The sequence below is a fragment of the Apteryx rowi genome, unplaced genomic scaffold (genome assembly GCF_003343035.1).
Source record: "Apteryx rowi isolate R43461 unplaced genomic scaffold, aptRow1 scaffold_50, whole genome shotgun sequence".
Taxonomy (NCBI): Eukaryota; Metazoa; Chordata; class Aves; order Apterygiformes; family Apterygidae; genus Apteryx; species Apteryx rowi.
Window position 1 is genome coordinate 332,453 of NW_020450761.1, and position 26,274 is coordinate 358,726.

Sequence of the window (26,274 nt, forward strand, 5' to 3'; positions counted from 1 at the left end):
GGCGGCGGTGGCGCGGGCCCCGGCGCAGGGGAGCCGCCGCGGGTGTCCATGGACGCGCTGGCGGCGCAGCTGCTGCGGGACCAGTTCCTGCTGACGGCGCTGGAGCTGCACACGGAGCTGCTGGAGAGCGGCCGGGAGCTGCCCCGCCTGCGCGACTACTTCTCCAACCCGGGCAACTTCGAGCGGCAGAGCGGCACGCCGCCCGCCGGCGGGGCCCTGGGCGGCCTGGGCGGCGGCGTGCTCGGCGGAGCGGCCGCCGGCGGGAGGGAGCCTGCGGCCGGCCAGCTCAGTAAGTGGTGCGGGCCGTGCGGGCTGCGCAGGGGCGGCCGCGGAGGGCGCCGGGGGGCTGGCGGAGCGGGGCAGCCGGGGCAGGGCCCGGCGTGGCCCCGCAGGATGCGGTGCCAGGGCAGGGCCTGCTCGCGCTCCTTGTCGAGCCTCAGCCTTCCCGCGAGGTCACACGTGCGCCGAATGTAAGAGTAACGTGAGGAATTTCAGCCTTAATTATTAGCTGTCTCGGGGCTCGTTGTGCCTTCTTTAGTACCTACTACCCAGACATAGATCATATGTTCAGGATTCTTTTTCTCAGGGTTAAGTGATAACCATGGCTATTGATATGTTTAAAGTCTACAAGTCGTCAAAAATGGGCTGTCAGAGGCCAGCACGCTATTTCCACTGATGTGTTGGAATGGCTAAGTCTTTGAAGGATAGCTTTCCAAACTTCACSAGCGTTACTTGTTCAGGGACAGGTAATACAGTGTTTTATATGATTCTCTCTCTCTATGTATACTCGATTAATATAGCTTTGGGGAGAAAAGGCAGTGCTGACATTTGGAAAATCATGGCATAGCTGGGCTTAGGAGCTCTTGAGGTTTAATGGTAGAGTAAATAGCTTAGAATAAAATTACTTCTGTGTTTTGTCAATAAGAAAAGTAGAGTTTTAAAAGTGGTGTCTTTATTATATTTTTAAGGTAGCTTATGTAAGTGACTTTGAGAGGGAGAAGCTGCCCAACTATCTGACTTCTGAGGACTTAATGAACTTGCAGGAAAAAAATGGAATGACAGGGGTTGTGGTCAACAGACAGTTGAGAGATGTGTCTATGTATATGTGTGTTTTCTGACATCTACAGGCATTTTGTAACTAATCCCATTCTTTTGCTTATTTAAAAAGATGTTTCTACTTTTACAAGGACATGCAATTAAAATTTGGAAATGACTAATAATATTTCTAGATAGCTAACAGTATTAGGAGATATCTAGACTTTCATCTTGTTACTGTTTTCCAGTATTTTTTAGAAATGGTATGTATTTTTTACATTCTTACTATGGTGTTTAAACCTTAGTTATCTTCTTTATGAATACATAGGATTTCATAGTTGACTTTGAACTGAGAGCTTCAGTGCAGTCATCTTCACGATAAGATTGGCGAATGTTGGAAAAACTTGTGCTCCAAGGCTACAAAGTACCTAAATTTATTTTTAATTAAAAGCAGCTTCCTTTGAGATTCCAATCAATTCACCTGACTGACTAAATATTCTCTTTTCTTTGTTAGCATGACATGTTGCATCAATGAGTTTTACTGATAGTATACATATTCTGGTAGAGTTAAAGAACCTGCAGCCTGTGTAACTGTGGTGTTATGCATGCAGAAAGTCACTTCTTGAGATTCTAGATCAATGTTAAATTACCTGAGAACATCTTAATGATTACTGTGCTGACCTGCTGTGTGATAGATTGCAATAGGACCTCACTATTTAAAAAAAAAAAAGTGGGGGAGAGAGAGGAGGAGGAGGAGAACTAAAACTTATTTTTGGAGCAGTATGATAATACTGAGGCACGATAAAAATAAAGATCACGATAAATCTTAGGTTAAAGCTTAAGTATAATTGGAAGTTTAGAGGGTTTTTTCATAGCTTTTTTTTGTCTCAAAAATGGTTCAAAAGAAAATTATCATTGAGTGACATTGAAAGCTGACAGATCCAGAACAATGAAACAAAATGTATTTTAGTGTAACTCAAGTAGATTTTTGGACTTACTGCAATCAAACATTTTTGAGATCTGGAATCTAGCATAGAGCTAGTAGTTCTGTCAGTGCTGTTCAACCTGGTTGTGGTTAATGTTAACAAGAGGCAATAAAGTCTTCAGCCTCTGAATTTAAGCCAATTTCCAAATGTTAAAAAACAGATTGCAAAAGACTCTGGGCTGAAAATTATATGATCTTTTTGCAAGAGTTTTTTTCACTTTCCTCTTAAGCATCTGGTATTAGGTTTAGTTCAAGAAATAAGCCACAGGTGGTATCTAATTTAGTTGAAGAATTCAGTTCTGTTAAGAAGTCCAGTCTGTTGTTCCTGCATTCTCCTAAGTTGCTGGATGGATCTTCTCATGGAGACTTGCAATGCATTTAAGTGAGAGTAGCGAACAGTGTCCAGTTACCTTCACTCTCTTTTGCTTTTACTGTAAGTACACAGCAAAAGAGATTCAAGAATAAAATGGTAGGTTTCTTCATAGAAACTATTAATGTAGAAAAGTAGTGGAGTTTAGCAGGGTTATCATTTGAAGGTCACTTGAATCTGATGTTTGAGTGAGAAAAATCTTAATGTGCTCAAAATAAAAAAAAAAATCATTTCTGTTGATATTTTGAGTCATAACTTGTTCACAGCACTCGCCTTGCACCTGCAATTTTTTCCAGCCAAGTTAGATACGTTTCTATAGTTGTATACTGAAGTTTTGGTAATGTGAATGGATACAGAAGTAGTATGACTGGCAACTCTCGTTGAATGTGAAGCATGTCTGGAATGCTGCCTGACAATTTCTATGGAGCAGTGCAAAGTCCTTGGGATCCTTTTAAATAAGCTAAAAGTACATGCTGGAATCTCTTATTTTCTTTTTTTTTTCCTCTTTCTAGACTGTTATGAAGAGGTTTTAATGAAATATCATAGGAGCTAGAAAAAGGCAACTAATATCACGTGGTCAGCAAGTGACTTAGAAGCTGGTTTTTTCTTTGAGACATGCTTCTGAGTACTTGATTACATAAGCATTTGGTAGTCATATGACTGAGGTTTCTTGTATTTTTGCAGAAATGTCCCTCTCTCTTCCAGCAGCAATAATGTATCACAGCTGCAAACAGATTAAGCTATATTGTGATGAAATATATGGAATTGTGTTGTATATTCCACCACTCTGTTCTTTTAGTTTAATATAAATTCACTTTGTGAATGAGGAGTCAGCACCGTTCATTTAGACATACAGCACCTGTGTGCAGTAATCATCCTTCACACACACAGCTCTGCTACATCCTCTCCAACTTCTTTTGTCAGCGTTCACCATTGGTTTCAATAGCAGTAGCTCCAGATCTGCTAGAGCATTTCAATACCACTTTTCTAAAACTAGTGGTATGAGTATATAGTTTGGAAGCCCCTGCTCTATACTGTATTTCTATTGTTTTACAAGGCTTTGGTCTACGCAGTGGTACTTGCACCTACACAGATTTAAATTCATGTCCCCTTCCGTATCAGCTTTTGTATAAGCAAGTACAGCAAAAATGAGGCATTTAAATTTAAAAATAATGCTGACTCAAATGTCTCATCCCCATTGCCCAACCTCAAATGGTCTCCTGATGACTGCTCTATGTTGACAGCCATAATTCAAATCTGAGGACAATAGATGAAGAATTTTTTTTTTTCCTCATGTGGTTGGTATTGTGCCCTTCAGGTGCTATGCTTGATGAATGTCCTTTGCTGAAGGCATGCAATTTACACTGCTAGAACTAGCTTTAGTCTTAAAATCTGCCATTTGTTTTCTTGTTTATGGCTATAAAAGCTCAACATTCTTGAATTTTAAAATAGACATAATGCAAGTCATAAGAAGGGGTTTGATCTTGTTACGTTTATGTTTTTAAGGAGATGCTTTTTTTCCAGTTGTTTCCAAAATAAGTGTTTGTAATTTTCCATGGAGTTGGTTCTGACTATATTAATCTAATTTCTGAGCACAAAAATATAAAGTTGATTCTGCTTCTGTGTAGTAAATGTCTAGTTTTGTTTGGAATTTTGCTGTTTCAGCTGTAGTAAAGTTTCTCTCTGTTTTTGCTTATGGCCTTTGAAATTCAGATGAGTCCTAGTGGAAGAAGCTGCATGGCAAAAGCAGATTGAATATGCTATTGTGAGAAAGGGGTGTTTTGATAACAGTTCTGAATCCTAAGTTGCAGAGAAAGTGACTGTATACAGGCTCTTGTCATGATCAGTGTTCACCAAATTTTTGTTTTGTATGAATACAGAGCAAGACAGCACTGTCTCAAAGCAGTTTGCTGTATCTCAGCTTAAATGGCAGTCTAAATAAGATTGGAAATTGGGAAGAGGACAATATCAATTGTTCTGATTAGTTTTTTCAGTTGTCAACTAGACTTTGGTTGTCAGGTCAAAGCTCTTGTTGGTTTCTTATTAAAATAAACAAAGATGTATGTGATCTTGTTAGCTACCTATCCTACTGCCAACGGTGTCTAGAGGACTTGTGAGTGAAATGGTGGCTTACAAGAAAGGTGCTTCTCTTGTTAAGGACAGAATAGAGAGATGTGGACAAATAGGAAAACAAAACTGCTGTTACTGACAGATGGGAGAGACCGAATATCATTTCCTTAAAAGAAACAGAGTTGAAGGATAAGGCGCTTGTATGTAATGCTGAAGGAAAGGAGAGCTACGTGCCCTTCAGAACTGCCTGAATGAAACCTGAGAGGGAGTGACAGTGAGCTCTATCATGCTCTGAAGTTGGCTTTACTAACAGAGAAGCCAGCTGAACTTCCTCCGGATGTGAGTTCTTTAACCCCTTCTCCTTTTCATCAACATTGACAATTATGAAATATTTTCAGTGGGAGATGCGCTTTATCATTCAAGACCTTGTTAGCTGAGAACTTCTACAATTATGTTCTAGTTGTCTAATGAGTAGAACTAGGTCCACAAGAATCTTCTAATTAGATAATGCAAGCTTTGTTTCTGATGACTACAGTCGATGAGTGAATAATTTAAACTTTGGATAATGTCTGTGTTGGGATGATTTGGAATGTTATGACAGATAGCTTAGAAGACAGATTAGTACACATAGGGGTATAGCTACACAAAGAAAAAACGAGGTAAGGTAGTGTGAAATAAGCATGGCAGCGATGGGCAAATAACAGTAAACTAGTGTCCACTGGGATTAGGTAGGCACAAAGGAAGCTATCAGTGAGTAGCCAACGTAGTAATACATTTTCATCCTAGTTTACTTCAAAGTCACTAATTTGTGTTCTGCTGTCTTAGGATGTTATATGCAATGAAGAATCCAGCTGCATCAGTCTTGGCTTCCTGCTCTGTTCCTGTGCCAGGGGTTACTGTTAAATTTCCACGGTGAGGAAGGCAGAATTGAACATCCATAGGCACCTTGGCTAGTCCAGTTATGTTTGAGTTTATACCCTGCAGCAAAGGACATACCCACACATAACCAGACTAGCTAAGGTGCCTATGGATGTTCAATTCTGCCTTCCCACCATGGAAAAGTTTGGTTGAAAGTTCCAGCAAAACAAGCATATTTTGTGCTGAAGCAGCACATGTTCCCTTCTACCAGTTTTGGTGTTAGGGGAAAGGTTTCATTTCTGTTGTGGAGAGAAGAAGGGAGACAGCAATAAGATTATCTGGAACTTTGCATATCAGAACCAACCATTGGAAGCTTTTTAAGCTCCACTGTATATAAATTCAGTCCTGGCTAATGTATATTGAGTTAGCTTTTCTTCCTCTGAGAATTATCTTTTTCTTGGTTCTTGGTTTCTTGGTTTTCTTGATTTTACATGACCTGTAGATTCTGTTCTGCTGGGAGAATGCTTGCTGGAAATTTTATACAAGATTCATTGTCTGATATTAAAAGGTTTGTCTAGTATTTACAGACAAGCCCTGGTAATTTAGATAGTTGTATCAACTGTTGAAAGCTGATCTGTGTGCAAAGTCCCTGATCTTGATTGGTTTAAAACTTGTAAATACTGGACACATGTTCTATAAACTCAGAGTTGATGAAAATGTAGAAAAGGGATTTTTAAAAAAAGTTCTCATAGTTTCAAATTAAACTAAGTTTTGGAATAAGTTCTGACATATATGTATGCATACATATATAGGCATTGTAAAGAATTTCACTATTTAAAATGCCACATCAGAAGTCTCTTTCCTATCAGTGTATGGAGATAAGTCATAAACATACTTATACTAAAATGTTATGCTGCTGTATGTTCAAAGTCATAATTGTTTACCTTAAATTTGTTATTTGTATTTAGTTTTCTAACATATTTTAAAGATGCAGAGACAAAACAGGTTTGAGAAACTGAGTTGGATTCTCCTCTGGCATGGGCTCAAACTTTGAGTGATTTCAGTAAAGCATTTCACAAACCTTGTATTTTTGTTCATGATGCATATGCCTGAGACATGGCACAAAGCACATATTGAGTTTGTTGGACAAACAGTTAAAACCTTTTTCTTAAAAACACTTTTTTTTTTTTTTTTTAAAGAGACCAAGATGAAAAAGCCTTTGACAAATACTGAACTCTTCCCCTCTGTGCAACATAGGGGAGAGGCAATTTACTTCCTCCCTTCCTGCAACATAACACTGCGTGAAGGTGATGAATCTGATAGCTTTGCTTTTGAATTGGAGGAAATACTTGTACATAGAAACTCACAGAATAAGAATTTCTTATTTATATAACAAGTACTTTCTGATGTTGGGGGAGAGGGAGTTATGAACTGACAGACTCTTTAGAAAGATATCTGTTTGGATGTTGTCATTTGACAGGACTGTCAAAGAAAGAAAAATCGTGGCAAAAATATTCTAGTTTATTTTTGGTCTAATTCTTTATAGAATACGCCTGGACACATGTTGTTAAAAGTTGAAAAATTTACTCTTGTCCTGAGATAAATAAAGAAACCAGAGAAAGGGGAACATACTAGAATTTGAAATATTGAGTGAACTGAGAGAAAGCAACACTTGAGAATTAAGATGGGCACCATCTTACACATTACACTTTAAATAGTCCCTCATCAAAGACAACCAGTTAAGGACTGGATTGATAAAAGATAATTTTGCTTAATGACAGAGAACATAGCAGAGAGCTAGGTCGCTGTGGGGAATGGAAAACTCCTTGTAATGCGAGTCATATGATGCACTTTGCGAAAGGCAGGGCAGCAGCACTGAGCATGTGGAGTTAACTTGATCCTTTGCTGCTTTCTGATTTCTGCCAAAGCCCGCTGGGGTCTGGAGCTGGAGGGAGTGCCTCTGCGCCGGGCTCCTCGCTTAGCCCTTTTGTTTTGGGAAGCACTATTGTCTCAAGCGCTCTGCAGCGCACACATAGGAAGCCTGTCCGGGTTTAACGCTATGCCCAAGCTAATACACCCCCTGGACCTTGGTGTTCACTGCAGCAACATTCAAACAGCTTTCTGCAGGGCCAGCTTAATTCTTTGACTCTTAATTTGGCTGCTGTCTGAAACTGTCTATATGGTATGCTACCCCCCAGAAGCAGTACATTTGTTGTTGGTATGGTTTTCTGTGAAGTCAGATCAGGTGCATCAGTATCTATATCTTAACCCAGTTCGGTTACTTGTGGGTGGCTTATTTCTGTGCTAGGGTGCAAGATCTATCTATTTTCTGCTTATGTTTCTTCCTTCTTATGAGCTTCTGCTGTGTTCCAGGAGAATTCCTCCCCCCACCACCACCATGGGGGTTAGCATTATATCTCTTTTTTGCACTATATTTACAAATTTTTTCTTATACATTCCTGGTGATTGGTTTAATTTTTTATTCTTGGCCAGCAAACATAGATTTGTTTTCTCCAAGCAGTTTTAAGGTTCATATATGTTCTATGAATTTTCATTGCTTGTTAATAATATGAAGAAGATAAATATATTGATCATCTGTTTTCAGTCTAGTTTGAATTTCCTCTCATGGACTAGTGTTATCTGATCATCTTAGAAAACCTGTTTAAGAATTCTAGATAACTTATAAGCTCTAGCAGCTCAAGAAGTTAAATTTATTCTAATAGCTTTACTTACCTTGATTTCCTTTTCATTTGATGATGGTTTGAGAACTTTGTTTCAACACACACCAACTTTCAAAATTCAGCTAGTCTCATACTAAGTAAGAACATTTGGGACAGGGCAAGACAGCCATCTGCAATTACAAAACAAGGTTGATAAGCCAGGTGCTTATAATGTAGTGCATGATACAATAAACTAGACTCTAAGGCTCCTAGTTTCATATCAGAGTAACCATAGCAGTGTGTTATGTGTTGATGCGGTTTAAGTTCACTTTGCAGGTTCAAATTCATTTAAAATTTTGAGGAATAAGTCTGTTTCTTCCCTGTAGGGCTTATGCTAGATCAGATATCTGCTGTCATGGATCAAGTTTGCATTTCTGGCTGATCCAACAGGGGTAAGCTTGGAACAAGTTGAAGGACAGCAGAAGTTCTAAAGGCAACAGCCATATTAAGACTTCAAAATAATATTGCTCAACAGTTGTCTCGTGAAATTTGGTCAGACTTACAGTAAGGGAACTTGCAGTATCATCTGAGATGAATATCTTTTTAAATAGTTTAATTCACTTATTCATATATATTGCACAATATATTTATTCCAGTTGCTACATAATGCAGCCACATATTCAAACTCTGAATTGATAAAATCACTTTTGAGGTGTTAACGGTGTTTTCCCCCTTAACTGATGTAAAAAGGATTCCATTAAAGCTCTTCAGGTTTTTAATCTCGTTCCACATTTGTGAATGTTATCCTGCTTACCTATTGGTTTATTCACATACACACTTACGCAGTCCAGCACCAAAGCACCAATGAGGATTTTAAGCATGTGCAAGTAATACAAGAGAAACTTTATTCAGTGTCCCAGATAGTCTCTGTCCCCAGTTTCCTCAGATCCTGCCGTTTCTGCCTGTGGTGATGTGGAGGATAGCTGAAGATGTTGGTTATTCAGGAATGTGCTTTTATAGACTAATACTTCTAAAATAGAGCAGGCCATCTGTTCCATGGCTGTAAAGGTTAGTTTATTGTAAGTCTTGAGTATTCAAGGTTGGCTTCTTTAACATGAAGAGAAGCAGATCTAAAATATATTTTTGTATACTTGCATTTCCTTAGGCCTTAACCTGAACTAACTTTCACAGCTCTTTTATTGCACCTATAGCACAGAGGAAAAATGAAAAAAAAGTAGCAGACCTGATTAGTTTCTAAGGAAACTTGTCAACCAGAATTTGTTATCAGAGTATGTGCTGGTTTGCCTTCATCTCTTTTGGAAAGGAGAARAAAAAAAAAAAAAAAAAAGGATGGGATGTCCAAAAGCTAAAGGTAATCTGTAATCTATAACGTGTTGTACTGTTTACTGTATTTTAATTTCTCATGTTCTTCAAAGCAAATTTTCTATGATTAGGTCAAGAATGAAGAACAAATTCTCATTGTCTTATTAAGATGATGATAATGGATAATTTTTGATGGCCTTATTTGTTCATTTATGCAACTTTCAATATCTGTGTGAGGTTTGGGGGGTGAGGGGGGTTGTTCTTTTTGTTTTTAATTCAAGATATGCTAGAAGGCATTAACCCAAACTGATTTGTAAAGAGTTGTGCCTGAGACTGAAGTGAGAGATTTTGGTAAGATTTCTCCTTAGTAAAATCTTATGTGGTAAAAATTTACCTCACTGAAGAGTCAGTGCTATTATCAAATAAAATTACTTCTGGTAGATCAAGTTGCTTATGTATCTTATATCACTAATGTTAAAGCATTTTAATCTTCTCTGAAGTAAAAAGTTATGTCTGATTCATGCCTCTGGAAGCAGAGTTTCTGGAGCTCTGCTTGCATAAATATTCAAAATTCTCTATATAAATCTTTTGTTGTAGCCAGTAGCATGAAGAATGTTCCATGGCAGTTTTTACAAGGCTGTGATACTTTGCATGTTTGTGTTTGGTAAAGCTACAATAAATGACAAGTAGAACTACATTAAATAATCATGTATAATTTCTTCATAGACTGTTTTTAGTTTTCTGCTTTTTGTTTTATTTAAAAATAGTAGTTTTCCTTTCTTATCCAAATAGTGACATGCTGGGATTGATTTCTGAAGAGTTTGGATGATGGTTTTGTACTAGCATGCTAGGCATAAGTTATTATCCAAGCTAATGGACTTTTTTTCTTGGTAAAGCATTTTCATTATCTCCAAAAAGGCAATAACTTTCTATAATAAGTAATTACAGTAGGTAGACATAAGATGTCTTCTACTTACAGCTGTTTTTCCCTAGATAAAACCCACATAATATACCTAAAGTCTGGCTTAAAATGGAAAGGATTTTGTCCCAGTATATTGAATATCCTAGTGAAAAACTACATTTGATCTTTATTGGGAGGAATTCCCTTTGCACTGCCTGTTGTTCTGTATGTATGCTAATCAAAAACAATCTTCTAGTAGCCAGTTATTACTCTAATCGGTTTAAGTTGTGGTAACAGTCTTGTTTTTAAGGTTACAGGTACTTTTTCAATACAAGTGAACATTTATGCTCAGAGATGCAAAGTGGATTTGTCTTTTACAGATGTAATACCATTATTACTTCTTGAATTCAAGGAACAAAAATGGATTTCTTGGTCTTCATGTGCTCTGTTTGGTTAATTTTTAGTATTTGCTGGTATGATTTCCTTTCATCTTAGAGAAAATATGAGAGTTTATTGGCTGCTTTACCAACTAGTATTTTTTTTTTTTAAATCAATTTAGGTGTTCTTGAAGTAAATGTCATTTTTAAATGATAGCTTCCAAGAGATTTGTCTTTATGATGTTTCTTGAGCGTTTCCATTAGGAAGTAGAGTTGCTTGGTTTTCCTATACTTTTAGCTGATTTACTGTATAATACCATGTAAAGATCACTTAATATATTTGTGTAAAGGATTGTAATTTTTCTGTTTAATTCCTGTATTGTGGAACGCTGGTTAGTGTGAACCCTGTAAGTGTCCATTTAGGTAAGCTGATAAAAAGTAAACTTTTTATCATAATGGCAAATGAAACTTAAAGGGTTTTTTAGAAAGTATGCTGGTGGAAAGGACTGAAGCACTTTGTTCTGAGGGTTTTTTTGCATTTTATTCTTTATACGGTTATACTTAACTTTCAGTGAAAGAGAGAGATAAATATGCAAAGGGAACATAAGCTGTGAGCAGAAATCTGCATGTAATGCAGGTGGCCATTCTGGGAATAAGAAGGGAATTAAATTTTCTTCCTCTAAGATGAAGCAGTATGTTAAAAGATTGTATATGTTCATGAGCAAAACCTGATGGTGAACCTGATTTGTAACTTCGCAGATGAAATTAAAACAATTGCATTTGTTTTTTATTATTACATTATTATATTATTGATAATTATAATCATTTATAATATACAATATTAGATATATTTTTGTATTTTAAAGCAATTGTATTTGATGAATGGATGAAAATTTTTCTTAGCCTTGAGTATCAAATATGATTGTAAGCTTTTTGGGTTCTGTTTTCCTCTGGCTGAGGTGAGAGATAGGAACTGCATGCAGTTCCTCTCCTTTACCATCCCAGTCTATCTCCTGGCATTTTACTGGCAGGAGGACATATGAAAAGCTTAAGCCTGTTCTTCTTGTCTTTTCTGCGCACCTGTGGCACTGGTCTTAGGTTATCACCTAATATGATAAGACACACTGGAATTTTTTCTTCCTGCTTGTCAAAACTTTTCTTGTTATGCTGTTTTAATATTTCTGAAATGTTAAACTATCAGCAGTTATTTTTCCACTGTGCCTATTCACTGGAGCACTTTTAGCAAAAAGGAATTTCTGACTAAAAAGAAAGGTGTTTTATTTCAGAATACCAAAATAGAAAGTGTTAAAAAATCCATATGCAGGAGACTGTTGTTGAGAATGCTTGTCATGACAGCAAAATGTCTTCCTGTTACAATGTCAGCTGACTTTTTTTCTACAGAAACAATTCAGCCAAAGTATACTTCTCCTTTTCAGCAGTTTCGCCCTGCAAGATTTGGTTTTGATTATTCTTTGCCAAATCACTTAAACCTAAGATTTTAATTTTTTATTAAAAAAGAAATTAAACAAAGAAATATAATTTGTTTTCCTAACAATTTTGATTTTTTTTTATCGGTTGGAAAAGTAATTCTCTTTTCTGAATGCTTTAGTTAAAATACTTCGATCCAGTATACTGGAGTACAACTATTTGTACTTGAGAAAAATGTTGGCGTTCCGCATTCCCCAGGTGAGCTGCACAGGCTGAGCTCAGCACTTACCTTGCTGCTTGCCCTCCTTCAAACAGCCCTGCTAGTTTTCTTGCTGAATGAGGCCAGTGTGTTGCCCTCAGGGACATACCATTTTCACCCATTAATCCTTTGCTGTGCAAATACATCCCTTATGGAAGCATAAAATTTGAGGTTGTAAAATGTTGTTCTGTTATTTTGGGGGGGATGGACTTATTCTTAGGAGGTAAGCCTCCACTAATGACGGCCTACAAGTAAAGCAGTAGGGAATGATGTGACAGGCGTGGTTAGCCGCATTCTTCAGCGTGGCTCTGCCAGGTGGCAGGTGGGTGCTGTGACTCTGCTGCTGGTATTGTATCCTGCATGCTTGCCAGCCCTGGGGTTTCCGCTCACCTGCCTGGGCAGTATTTTCAGTTAACTGTCTCACATGCCTTTCTCTTCTCCCCTTGTTATCCCAAGTAATCTCATGGGCTGATAGGTTAGCAGCCTCTATTGGAAATCCATCTTTGCTTGCTATTATGTGCTGTTTATATTTTTGTGTGGAAGTCAGTTCTGTTACCTTAGGTGGAAGTCAGTTCTGTTACCTTAGGTGGAAGTCAGTTCTGTTACCTTAGAAGCTCCAATACATTGTAAAATAACTGCTCCAAAATTCACCTGACCTAGTGCCAGCAGTGGGAACATCCAGGTCAGTAGTGCTGCTGCGGCATTTAATAGAAGAAGCAGATCCAGTTGCTGCCCAGTATTCCCTCAGCCTTGGCACAGAAGCAGCTGTGCCTCGGGACAGACTGCCAGCATAGCCAAAGTAGGCAAGGTTCATGTGGCACTACAAGCTTTACAGTCCAAGCATAAGGAGGAGGAGCTGTTCTTGGACCTCACCCAGCTTGGCTGTGCTCAAGCATGCCCTTCCAGGTTGGTAGCAAAAGCAAACAGCTATACCCATGCTGAAAGGAGAGGGAAGGGAGTAGCTCCTGCATCTCTTCCTTTCCTGCTGCTTGAAACCTCTGCTTCAGCAGCAAGCTGTGGCAGTGCAGCATCAGCAGTGACTGGGCTTTCCCCATAGCTGGGGCTTGGCAAGGTGAAGCTTCAGCACTGGTGATTCACTGATGCCTGTGAAGCCAGTTTGTCCAGGATGTGTCTCAGCCAAAGTGCTTCAGCACTGGTGACGCACCAACCACTACTTTGCTATATTATACTGCCTTCTTACATTATTCAAGCTATACCATTTAGCTGTAAGTACCCAACTTAATCAAGTTCTGCAACATGTACAGTCTAGGGGGACAGTAAATTGAGGAGAAGATACTCTTCAGCCTGTGTGTGTATACAGCCTTCTCTGTTACTGTTTCTTTTCCTTAAGCATTCATCTGGCTAGTCTACCCAGTTCGCAGTGTAGATTCAGACTCCACTTTTTCTGGGTGCAATGTGATACATAAGATTTAAAATGAAAACTGTCTTTATCTTCAGGTTGAATAGGGTGAAGATAATGACTTTAGCACCCAAACCGACTTGGTTTAGTAATGACAGCACCAAGCTTAACATGGGCTAATTTATCTTTCCAAGAAGAAAGGTGAGCTACATGTGAGGGAGGTCAATTGACTGGGTATGTTGGACCAAGTGTGTTGTGGGGAGGATAGTGAGAAGACCTGAGGCAGGTATTTTTGAGACAGGAAGGAGGATCAGGAGAGGGAATTAATGGTACAAGGAACCAGCCATGACATGAATTAATGCTTCTTAGCACATCGGATGATTTTTCAACAGGTTTCTGGCTGCTGCTTTGGCAAATATGCTTGTGTGCATTATGGCTGGATTATTGATTTTATCAGTTGGTGGGGGGGGAGCCTTTGCCTTTAAGACATGCTGCTAGTTACGTGAAAGCACTTTTGTTGCATACAGCTTTAGGTGCTTCAGTAATGATGATGTGGTTGACTTTACCTGAAAAATTAGTTGTTCCGATGTTACCCGCCTTGCAAGAGAAATTGAAAGTTGCGCTGTGAACATGGCAAGACTGCAAGAGGAGAAAGAATTGTGTTTTTGCTTTTGCCACAATGATGCTATATAAGACTGAGTCACTTTTTAAAAAGTGTTTGTTCATTGGTATTTCTATTTGTAGTTCTCAGTTTATGTTTAACTTTAGACTGGAATCTGATTTCAAAAAATTATTTGAGGAAACTTGCAGCTACAGATGAAATAAATTGGAGCAGGGCTTAGCATTATGCTGAACAAAGTGCTAGGTGTTCTGAAAAGTCAGATCTGAAGACTTTCACACTGTGCATTCAAAATTCATGTTTACTTTTGAACTTAATCACTCTAACGGTGGTTCCAGATGTGTGAAACCTGGATTATTTTCACAACGATCCATTTTGCAGAGGCACTGTAAAAAGAAGAATTTTTACTATGCTGCTAAGCACTGTGGAACAGCCTACAGGGAATTATTAAATACTTCTTCAAAGTAGTGCAATAAATAAGACCAGAACCTGCGAACAAAATGTGAAGTTTAAAACTAAGTACTAAATAGAATTCAGGAATAATAATCTGTTTCTCTGGCTGGTGGACAAAGCATACTCGGAGAAAAAATTTAGGTGACTAAAGACTATCATGATATTGAGATAGATATCTATGTCTGTATCAACCAGACAAATTAGGATTGCCAGACACTTTAGTTTTGGTACTGTAGAATTTAGCTTGAGTTGGCAAGCTTTGTATTCTCTAAAGCTTTTCAAGTAGGTAGAGATGCTTTAATCAATCTGAATCCAGATGTTCGTATTTCCTTCTAGTGCTGGCCTATTATGTAGAGAGGATGTCACAAGACCTTAAGGGACCCATAAGACTTAAGCATAAAAAAAAAGAAAATCATTAATAGATTCCTTAGTTTTCTGACACAAGCATGATTTAATTTTTTTCTTAAGTTTAAATACTTTACCTTCTGTGGTGTTAGTCACAGCAGAATTTGACTGTCTGGTGATGAGATTGCTTTTATTCCCACTGACAGTTTTGGGGGAGGGGTGTGCTTGTTTTTGACAGCCATATGGAATTTGTTCTTTGTTTGTGTGACAATAGTTCTAATGTAATTAAAGTTATTTTTCTGCAGAGCTACATAGAAATTGATTTCAAAAGAAGGGGAAGGATACTAAGATACTTGGTGTAATAGTTTAATGTTCAAGGTTTAGGAACACGTTCTTTTTATTTGGGTTTCTGTCACTATTTGAGCATTTCTTTACTCATTTTTCTAATAAAAAGGTGGATGTGTACTTCAACAGACATGAAATTACCAAAACTGTGTGCATTCTGTTTTCGTATTTTAGTGAAATGAAAAATGTTGAGGTCAGATTAGAACCTTATGCTGCTTACTGAATTTGTTGAATGTCTTGTAATTAGGAATTAAATTCCAGAGTGTATTATAACTGCAGTACCATGAACTGCACTTGTTTTGCTTTCATTTTGCTAGCTAATACATAACTTAGTAAATTCTGTGTTAAGTGGGTTATGTACTAAAGTTAATGGCTAGAATCAGGAGATAATGTAGAGAAACATTTGTCCATGTTAACATGCCCTAAAATAGTAAAAAAGGGAAAAGAAGGTAGAGGATTTGGGGCAGTTACAGACTTGCATAAAATGGGAACAGAACTGCTATTCTTTGAACTTATTGCAGAGCAGTTATATCTGTTTGCTTTTGTGTGCAAAGCTGATTGTCCAAGCAAAGCTCTTGGGCAATTGGTAGAAAAAAGGAAAGAGCTATAGGACTTTCTTCCTGACATATAGGGAAGGTAAAAATGCTACCTTTTGGGGAGTCAGGGGCAGGAATTTATTGCAGTRTCTGATCTTGTTGGAATGCTGGGGAGGTTTTTTGTTTGTTTGTTTTTTAAACTTTACAGTCATGCTCTTGTCATGGTTGTTTATCTACTTAAAAAGTCAGACTTGGAAAACATAGTGAAGTTTCAATCGCACAAAACATTTACTTAGCCTTTGATTTACAATTACTGAAATGATGTTTTGACTTTTTCTATTAAAGCTAGTCAGCTCTCTAAGATTTTTTCCATTTTTCACATGTCTTTTTTTCCCTTCCCTTAAGATCGCACTGGAAGCATCAGTACTCTTGATTCCTTAGATTTTGCAAGATATTCTGATGATGGCAATAGAGAAGCAGACGAAAGAGTAGCAGGTAAGTTTTTATATGGTTCAGGAATCATAGAACACTTAACCATTTGATTTGTTGTTTTTAGCAGCAGTATATTTACATGAACATTCCTGAAGATGAGAAGACTTTGCTTTGGTTGTTTAACTAGTCACTTTGTGACATATTTCAGATCCATCTACTATAGCATTACTGTTGAGTGATATATATTTTTTTTCCTAAGAACATATAAAAGCACAATATCCTTCTAAATGGCAAATATTCAGATAGGTGGTACTTCTATATGATTCTACATTTCATCAGCATAGTAGCAACCAGTATACTTGAAAGTAGTGCCCAGGTGTTTTGACAATAGAACAATATTTTGATACTGCTTACTGACCACTGCTATTTGGCTGAAGCACGTTAAACACATGCTCTGCAGTAGCCTGTGACTACTGCCCAGGTAGCAGCTTTATGATGTACAGATCTCTAGTGAATCATCTGTTAAACGTAGCCTATGTGTAGATCAAACAAACATTTTTCAAATCCAGAATAAATTTGGGGTTTTCTCAGCTCCACAAATCTTTTCTTTTACAAATCTGAACTATGCTTTTCTTCTTTCCTTTTGACTTCTGGATTGTATAAGGTTGTTTCAGGGAAGCAACAGGGTTTTTTTTTTTTTTTCCTTGCAGTTGTTCTTAAACTAAGTCTGTGGGGAGTTTTAACTTCAGATTTATGATTATCTTGCCAAAGACAGAGACTGCTTTTCTTTTACATTTGGTTGTAACTTCTTTTGCACATGAACCATGATACTCTAATTCAGGCTTTTTTCTAAATTCAGAAGTTAAGCTAAATGTTGGGGAAATCTCATTTTTCTTTACTGGCCATTGTCGTTCAGGCAAATGACTGAATGAACTTCATGAACATAAAGTATATTCAGGTTTTTCGATGCCCTGGCCTAGAACTGTAGGTAATTGTTGTTCTTTCATTTGTACAGAAACTTCCAAATTCTTAATACTATCTAATTATTGTCTTTTGCAGTGTATGTAGTCAAAGTTTCAGTTTCGAGGAGAGAAGTAATCCTAAATACACAACTGATGTTCTATGTAAAGTGTGTTTAAGGAATGCAAGTGTTCCTGAATCATGTCCTGGACTACAAGGCAGAAGCAAGCAGCTTTCAGATTTTTTTAACTTTCTCCTTGTCTTGATAGATTTTTTCCTGTTTATAGGCAATCCTTCTTGACAAGCATATTATTGAGAGAGCTAGTTTGATCTTTGCTTGGAGCTTTCTTTAGTAACTAAATTGGATAAGAGCTGTTTAAGGATCAGTCAGAGAATTGACATCCATCTTCTGAGGGAGCCTGGCAAAATATTGACTGCTTCCAGTATGAAATAAATATATCCTAATATTAAATTTAAATACGTCATAAAAGAGAGAATTTTGAGGATCACAGTGTATTGTTTGTCCACTCCATCAGATGTAATAGAGAAGTAAATTATATGGCAGGATATATGATCTGTGCTCATTTAAAGAGGTTTTTCTGTGTGGTGTTCAAAAAGTGACTTGAACCAAAGCAAGCCTGGGTATTATTTCTGGACGTTTGTAAAGACTTGAAGTTTTCCAAAATAATCTAGTTAAAACTCAATTCAATTATAGTTGCTTCAAAATCTCTACCTGACTTCTGAATAAAACCATCTACCTAAGCAATAAGCTAACTTGTGCAAAAGTTCCTACAGAAAACTGAAAAATCTTCAATGTGCACATAAAACATTATTTCAACAGAAGCTTCAAAAACTTTGCATTTCCAATTCCTTCTTTGAACAAAATCTGGCTTACGACTTCTGCTTCTAAAGTAGTCCTTAACTGCAAATGTGATTTGAAACTTAACTAGAAGTCCATCTTGCTTATTTCTTCTCTTATGCTTTCTTTTCAGCAAAGAGGAGCTTTGCATAGGAGCTAAAATTCTAATCTGTTGGAAAAGCTTGAGGCCATGATCTGATAGTCACATTTTCTTTCGATAGTTCTCAGAGTTGTTTTTTCTTTTTTCTTTTTTCTTTTTTTTTTCTTTTGTAAATACCTTTTTCATGTTGTTATCTTTTGTCTTATAGACTTCTTTGGACAGAACCCATTTCTAAATTAATTTTCTAGTGGAATGAAGGATAGTAAATCAATACACATCAGTCACTAAAAGAAACAGCTTCTGAGCTGGAAGGTCTTTAAAACCAAAATTATAGCATATCCAGTTACTAGCACTTTTTTTAACGTGGTAATGTTGGAAAGCACCAAATCAAAACCACACGTATCTACTATCTGAAGGCATTGTATTTCTGTTTTTGTCATTATGGATGATGTTACACTTAGTTGTTGGATTTCGTAGTTGACTGATCCAAAAAATCCAGGAAACAACTAAAAAGATACTTGTTTCAAATGGATTTCGGTATTTGAAATCTGCTAGTCCAGTTGATTTCAGCTGGTGTTAAAATGCCTAGAAGCAAAAAAATGTTTTGAAGAGTTGACGTGAGTATGTAACTTGGGAAATCTGATCAAAGGAAGCTAAGTGAGTCTCTTCTATAATGTTATAATCAGTTTGACTGAACAGATGCAAGTCACAAAAGCAAGTCAGGATGTGGATGAGCATGACAAAACTAATAGCAATTTAGAAGACAGCAATATTCCTCCTTATCTACCTGATTTTAATACAAAAGTTGAGAGCTGTGTAACAAATTGCATGAAAAAAATATAATCCACAAAGAGTTTCAAAATATATATGCATCCTTAGCTTGCAATATACTAGATGAAAACAACTTATTCTCCAAGACTAATAAGTCTTGAATCTACAGTAAGTGCCGAAACAGTCGGTACTAGTCAGTGCTGAAGAATTTTTTAGGTTTAATAAATGTCCTCCAACTATCCATTTTCATAAAATAAATAATAAATGGAAAACATCTTCCGTTCCTATGGAATAAGAGTACACCTAATTTGAACTCAAACACCCACAGCATTCTGTATTAATAGGACACCTGGCATTCAATCTAAGAGCTGAATCTTTTGTCACATCTTAAATTGACTTTGTGTACAAGTATGTTTGTGTTCTAAAAACCTCTACTTTCCGTAATTCAAAATATTCAGTAGTGCTAACCTGCCTTTGAAGTCTGCTGTTTCAAGAGTCTGTAATTTTAGAAATGCGGTGCTGTGTTTTGAATGGTAATAAATTTAATCTTCATGGCCAAACTTGTTTTCAGTCATTTGTGTTCTTGGATCCTCCTGCATTAGTATTGATTTCTCATTAGACTGTATATCTCCAATAAGCACAGTAAAACATTACTGTTGTCAGGATTTGAAGATAAGAGACAGGATCAAAGATCGCTTGATTATTTTTGAGGATTTCATTAGTCTGAACTTAGGTTCACACTTCCTGCTTTCCCTGCAGCCTTTTTGTTTATATTTTTAATAAATAATATTGTATGCAATCACAATTCAGAGAGGGATCTTAAAATAAATAAATAAATAATGCATCTGCCATATAAGAGTCACTTGCCAACACTGCGTGTTCAGTTTGTTCATCTTGGAAGCAGGTCTGGTTTTCTGTTGCCATTTGCCACCTTAAGCCCTGCTAAGCAGTTGGGTGTCTCCTTGAATTCCTTCCAGGTTGGTAGTCTCCACGGGTTGGACCCAAAGGCCAGTTTGCTGTAGTTCAGGTCTTCTCTATGGCTGATCCTCTCTTACTAACTTGCAAGCATTAATAAGGCTGATGAGCCAAGTCTTGGCTTCTCACTTTTAGAATGATAACAAATTCTCTAATAACATGTTCATGAAGCCAGAGGCGGATCAGAACTTCTCTGTAGCTTGATAGTCATCTCTAGTGTTGTATTACAACATGCTGGTTCAGTTCTGTCTGTTTTTTTTATCCTGAAATGTTTCATGCTGCCTGTAAATGTGGTCACTTTTCTTTTGGGGGACTGGATGTATATTGTTATAGCGTCTTTATTGCTAACTCTGGTCAAGGAATTTAGATTTCTTCTGATTAACTCATATATGCAAATCCCTCAAATATAAAGAAATGTTGTACAAGTTTTGGAGGGCATATTTGAGGACCTTTAGGGTTTTACACTTAATATACAAGAAAGAACTTGGCAGTTAAAAAACAATCAAGCAAACAAAAATTGTTACAGGGTATATTTGAATTCAAGGAAAGCTACATAAACACAAGAGGCCCTGACACTTAGCTGTCCTTTAGAGTACTTTTATAAGAAAATGTCAGGATGCCATTAGTAGCTTCACAATGTAGAGTTACCTTTGTGCTGCTATCTGAAATATGCAAAAGGCTGACGCAATAATTTGTATGTAGAATGTAAAATTCCAGTAAAATTGAAAAAAATACTGCTTATACAAAAGTAAATACTGAAAATCAAAAAAAGTACAGCTTATTCCTTCGACTTCTTTGCCTTGGTCCAACAATATATTGCTGTTCATGTATTAATTTCAATTTGTTCAATATCCCAAGTTGCATATTTTTCTTTGTGACTAACTTCTCATCCACTGTTCAACAACTTAAGTCATTAATAAATGCGGGTGAATAGATTGAGATCCTTGAAAAAGCTTGTTTTTTAAATTTCTAAGCTGAGTAGACAAGCCACCTGCTCTTGATATGCACTTCTCTTTTAAAGTTGTATCAGATTAGCTGAGTAAAAACTGAAGTATTTAAAAATAGCTAATCTGAAAATCTTGGTCTAATCCTTAGTTGATTGCTTTGAAAGATTCAACTCTTTTACAGTGACCTGGTAAAGGCTCAATGCTTTTTTCAGATTGGTAGCTGTAATGATTTCGGTTTTTTATAAGAAGAAAAAGCAAGTGAGCCATTTAAATTCAGAAGGAACAGTTTTCTTCCCTAAGGCACAGCAGTTTGTACAGTAATGCCCTTTCCTTATAGGAAGATTAGTGAACCTCACAGGTCCAAATTTCTGCTCTCTGCTTTCCTGATGGAGAGGAAGTTAAACTCAGTTCTTTCCCCTCCTAGGCAGTCTGCAACAAAACTCTTCCATGCATCATTTTTGTGGAGCACTAGCTCCTCTCACCGAGTACTATAGAGTTATAAATGTTATCAGTTCAGTCAAACATGAAGTTAAAATTTAGTTGACTTTTTCAATGCATTTGAAGGTTTAACTTTCTGAATATATGTAGGCTTTATGACATTGAGAGAAAGAGACCAGGTCATTTGTTTTAAAAGTCAGTACTTGGCAATGGTTACAAAGAAAGGGGATAGAGGTTGCTTTATTTATTTATTTAAAAAGAGGACATCAGATGATCAACAAATGGGGATCACCAATGTTGATCTCATAAGTATAGAAAGAGTTGAGTTAAAAAATCATTGTGTATTTTGACAGATTACACTTCATCGTAGCTTCTAAAATGAAGAGCTTCTGCTCATTTAAAATTTCTATTGAGATTATGATCTAATGGTCTACAAATATATAAGCTTAAATAAAGAAACTGAAAACAAACTTCAAATAAAAGCTAAATTTGTGACTTTAAAGATGAATGAGGTTTGTATAATGGCAAATAAAACGGTTGCAGTAATCACAATAGGAAGTGAGGTACAACTCTAACAGTACTGTTTTGTGGTGATCAGGCTGTTGTGACAAGCTGCAAAGTGACTTTTCAAATATACTGTGTTCAGAGTCTTCCACTATATGCAGAGAAACATGCAGCAGAGTAATCTACTTTTAAGGATGAGTGGGTAAAGTCATAATGGCTTCTAACAATTTTCAGCTTCATCACAGTTCACTGAAAATTAATTCTTGCCGTCTGACATGGGTTTGTCTGACATGAGTTTTTTGGCTTTCTACGCTTCAGTCATATGTCTTATTCCTATTTTCCTCAATGGGATTCCTGAGTTTTTTCTAGTTTCTGTTGTTTTTCTAACTTTTTGTTTTGTTTTACATTTATATCATTCTGATGCAGGGCACTCCTGATCTGCAACTGTTCTGTTCTTTGAAAATATCATTAGAGAATCAGATGCTAACACATAGTCATTTTCATCAAAAGAATTACTTAATTTGAATTCTCTACAGTTTTCAAAAACTAACAAATCAGTAGCTTACAACTTAGAATCTTAAGTGTGAATTAGTAATTCAAATATAAGGAAGTACTGAAGTGATTAGAGGCTTCACTGCAAGAACATTTTCTAACTTTGTTGCACAGAAATATTTGCAGATCAGCATTGCTGAATACTAGAGAGAGATTTTATATATTTTATTCATCATATCCTCAGTTGTGCTTTGGTATCGCTGCAGTAAAATTCTGTGCACCAAACAAGTTACTTTCATGTAGAAAATGTGATATACTGTAGTTACTCCTTCAGTTTTTATGGATAAATGCAAACTGAGTGAATCTTTTTTTTTTTCCATGCATGTTAACGACCAGAAAATTCTTAGAGTTCAAAAAGGAAACTGATTTATTTGTAGTTTTTAATAGCATTTCTCACAAGGAAGAGGCAATTCAATATTTCTGCCTATGCGTTGTCCTCTATAAGTCTTTCAAAATAACCTGTTAAATTGTTCCCAGCAATGATTAAAAGTCTAGTGAATATATTCTTATTAAAAGTAGTTACAACAATTTTAGCTTTGCCTGGGAATCAAAGTTAAGTAAATATTAGAAATATTATTTAGAATAGTTTAACTCTTCAATATGTAGCAGTGTGTTTCTTTTCTAGCTGGTTACAAGAATTATTCTTTCTGGTAACTGGATTTTTAAATTTGGTTAGAGTAATCTGAGAGTTAATGATATGCATGGAAACTATCTATCTGTTAATTCCTTAAATAGGCTCCCTCAAATGTGTAAATGGCTATAAAAAGCATCTAATGTTTTGTAAAGGTACAAGGTTTTTAAATTTGAAGCTACAGTACACATGTGACCTCAAAATCAAACCACATGAGATTCCAGTGAGAACGAAGCAGTGCTGGGCCTTTTTAGAAGAAACACTGGAACATGAGAAATTCATAACGATGATCTGGGGGACAGCTAAAATTTCATATTTTTGAATCTCTAAWACTGACTCTAGATGATGGAAAGTGTTGTATAGGTCAAGACTCACTGGAAACTTTTGAGAATAATAGAGCAAAGACATTTTTGTTGCGAGCTTCTTCTAAGTACTGTGAAAGTGCATATTGTGCTTTTTTGTCTTCTGCATCTCTTAATGTATTCAACTGAATTCAAAATCTTGATTGACTCTAGAGCATTCCTGAAAACTTGTAGTAAAATAACAAGAAAATTTTAAAGGGAGATTTAGTAATTCTTAGTAAGGAAATACATTGTTTCAAGTTATGCCATAATACTCATTTAAAGTAGTAAAATTGCAGTGCACAATTTTGTTTTTGAAAGAAATTCAGTAGTCTCAGTTGGGCAGTACTATCACTCTGTTTCGGCTTTGCTACATGGAGACAACTTCCAGTGCCACCAGCATGTACCTGCTTTATTAAAACTTGTATGCTTGGATTCTCTGTGTACTCCCACCCCCCAAGAAATTAAAACATTTATCTGTTGAGAGTAAGAGTGCAGGAAAAAAATCACAAACTTTTTTCAGTAATAGGGAAAGTTTAAAAAAAAAAAGAAAGAAAGAAAAGAAAGAAAGAAAGAAATGAAACAACCCTACAGCGAGTCCTTGTCAGACAACTTGAAATCTTGATTTAGCTAACTTAAGACCAAAAAGACTATGGAAAATGTTCACCAGTTTGCTTTCAGATCAACTCTGCTGCATGCGTTCATGAGTTCCATAAAGACTGCATGCTTTCTGTTTAATACAAACTGTATATTTTTTTTCACACCCATCCTTGCTTTTTATATTTTATTTTTGTTTCCCTTGCCTTGGTTGGATGCCTGTGTGTGTTTAATCCAAATCCCTGTCCAGTCCTGGAGTTTGAACTGCGGAAAGCCAAGGAGACCATTCAGGCCCTCCGAGCCAACCTGACTCAGGCTGCAGGTGGTGTACATAAACCTTTTCTTAAGTCTCTACTTTGAATGATGTAGAAGTAGTTGAACTCATCCTGTGTGAAAGAGTATATTTAGTTACTTTTTTTTTCCTCCCCAGAAAATGAAGTTCCTTTGCAGGAACGAAAAAATTATAAATCAAGTCCTGAAATTCAGGTAAGTGGCCGGTGATAAACCGAGTTCTACATGAACTGCAATATAGATATGCTCTACTAGTTGTAGTATGCCAAAGGAAGACGAACCTAAGACGTAGGATACTGTTTTCTTTTTTTCTTCACCAGGAGCCAATCAGACCTCTTGAGAAAAGAGCTCTAAACTTCCTAGTTAATGAGTTTTTATTGAAGAATAGTTATAAGCTTACATCAATAACATTTTCAGATGAAAATCATGATCAGGTAAGGTTTCCTTGTATTGTTTTTACATGCCTATCTTCCATAGGATCTTGTAAACTTAAGTGATCTTAAATGGTGTTTCATGTGCATGCAGCTCACTTTACACATAAGAAGTATTTTAAGTGTTAAATGTGTTAGTTAATATTTTCATATGTAAAGCATGGCTTGAAAGGAGTTTGGGTTTTTTCCCAAAGCTTGTAGGTAAGGAGACAGAATGCATGCTCTCTTTAAAAGAAGCAAAACAAAGAGCATAGAGGATGAAAACAATCTCAATTTTAATTTCACTATTCAGCTCATATATGTAGAAAAACAGTTTCCAGATAATTAATATATTTAATATTAAAATATAATCATACTTAAAATAATAATACTTAAATACTTACTTTATTTTTGAACAAAACAATTTTATCAAAAAGCTGTTTCCGGTAGTTTCCCATAGTACTACTTGTTGCTAATTTTTATAACTGCATTTTGTTTTAATTCTTTTGTTGCAAATATTTAATTATACTGCGAGTTGTATGCAAGTATATGCTTTTCCAGGTTCTGATGGACACCTTTCCATTTATAACCATTAAAGTTAAACTCAAGGTTCCAAATATTATTATATTTTGAATGTCATCTTTTTCTTAAATCATACTCAATCGATTTGTAAGGAATGATTACATATGCTCATTGTTTGTCATCCCTTGTGCATATACGAGTAAATTTAATCATCCCGCAACATTAAGTATGTTCTTGGAGAAGCTCTCAGTAATAAGGTATTGCCTTAGTTATTTAAGAGCATAACTATTCTTTGATGCATTTTTCTTAAGACGATCAGCTTTGTCTCTGGCTTGCATTTCACAGGGAAAATTTTTTCAAATGTGTGGAAGGTTCTAATTACATTACAATTGTTACTGGTGAACAAAATGATGTCGTCAATACCCACCGTATATTCAGCACAAAAGCAGAATATTATCAGAAAAATTAAATGTTTTTCTGCTTGAATTTCAACCAGTTCTTCCTATAACTAGTACTCCTGAAGTATTTTTCCTACAATTCATATCTTACTCTGTAAAGGAGATGGGTAGTTAAATACAATTTCTGGAACACCCATCTATAGTTGAAGATCAACTATGCTTAGTTTCGTACAAATACTTGTGAGGATACAACCCCAAAAAGAGAAAAGAAGCAAATAATTTATCCCTACTTTTTATGCATCCTCAAATAGAAATGTTTTGCACTGCAAGGATACAAGGATATTAACCCCCCCAAAAATCTAAAAATTCTTAACTCTAAACAGTGTAAGCATACTACAGTTAACATATAGCATGCAGAATTTTGTCTGGATTATTAACATAATTCTTTCAGAAAATCTTCATAATTTGAATCACAGAATCACAGAATCGCTGAGGTTGGAAGGGACCTCTGGAGATCAGCTAGTCCAACCCCCCTGCTCAAGCAGGGTCACCTAGAGCACATTGCACAGGATTGCATCCCGGCGTGTTTTGAAGATCTCCAGAGAAGGAGACTCCACAACCT

At 36.5% G+C, this 26,274-nt stretch overlaps 1 protein-coding gene across 5 annotated transcripts in view; it reads left to right on the forward strand.

Annotated features, from left to right (window-relative positions):
* Window positions 1-6: 6 nt before the first annotated feature.
* RELCH (RAB11 binding and LisH domain, coiled-coil and HEAT repeat containing) overlaps window positions 7-26,274 on the forward strand; it is a 79,348-nt gene continuing 53,080 nt past the window's right edge. For 4 of the 5 annotated variants that reach the window (XR_003255794.1, XM_026079857.1, XM_026079859.1 and 1 more), the window contains exons 1-5: window positions 7-289; window positions 16,330-16,419; window positions 24,282-24,353; window positions 24,462-24,517; window positions 24,643-24,756. Coding sequence is in view for 3 of the 5 variants with exons in the window: in XM_026079857.1 (XP_025935642.1) it covers window positions 49-289; window positions 16,330-16,419; window positions 24,282-24,353; window positions 24,462-24,517; window positions 24,643-24,756 (573 nt within the window). In the remaining 2 variants the exon portion in view is untranslated. Of the gene's footprint in view, window positions 290-9,331; window positions 9,351-16,329; window positions 16,420-24,281; window positions 24,354-24,461; window positions 24,518-24,642; window positions 24,757-26,274 lie in introns of those variants that run through there. The other variant, XM_026079860.1, reaches the window with a different exon arrangement.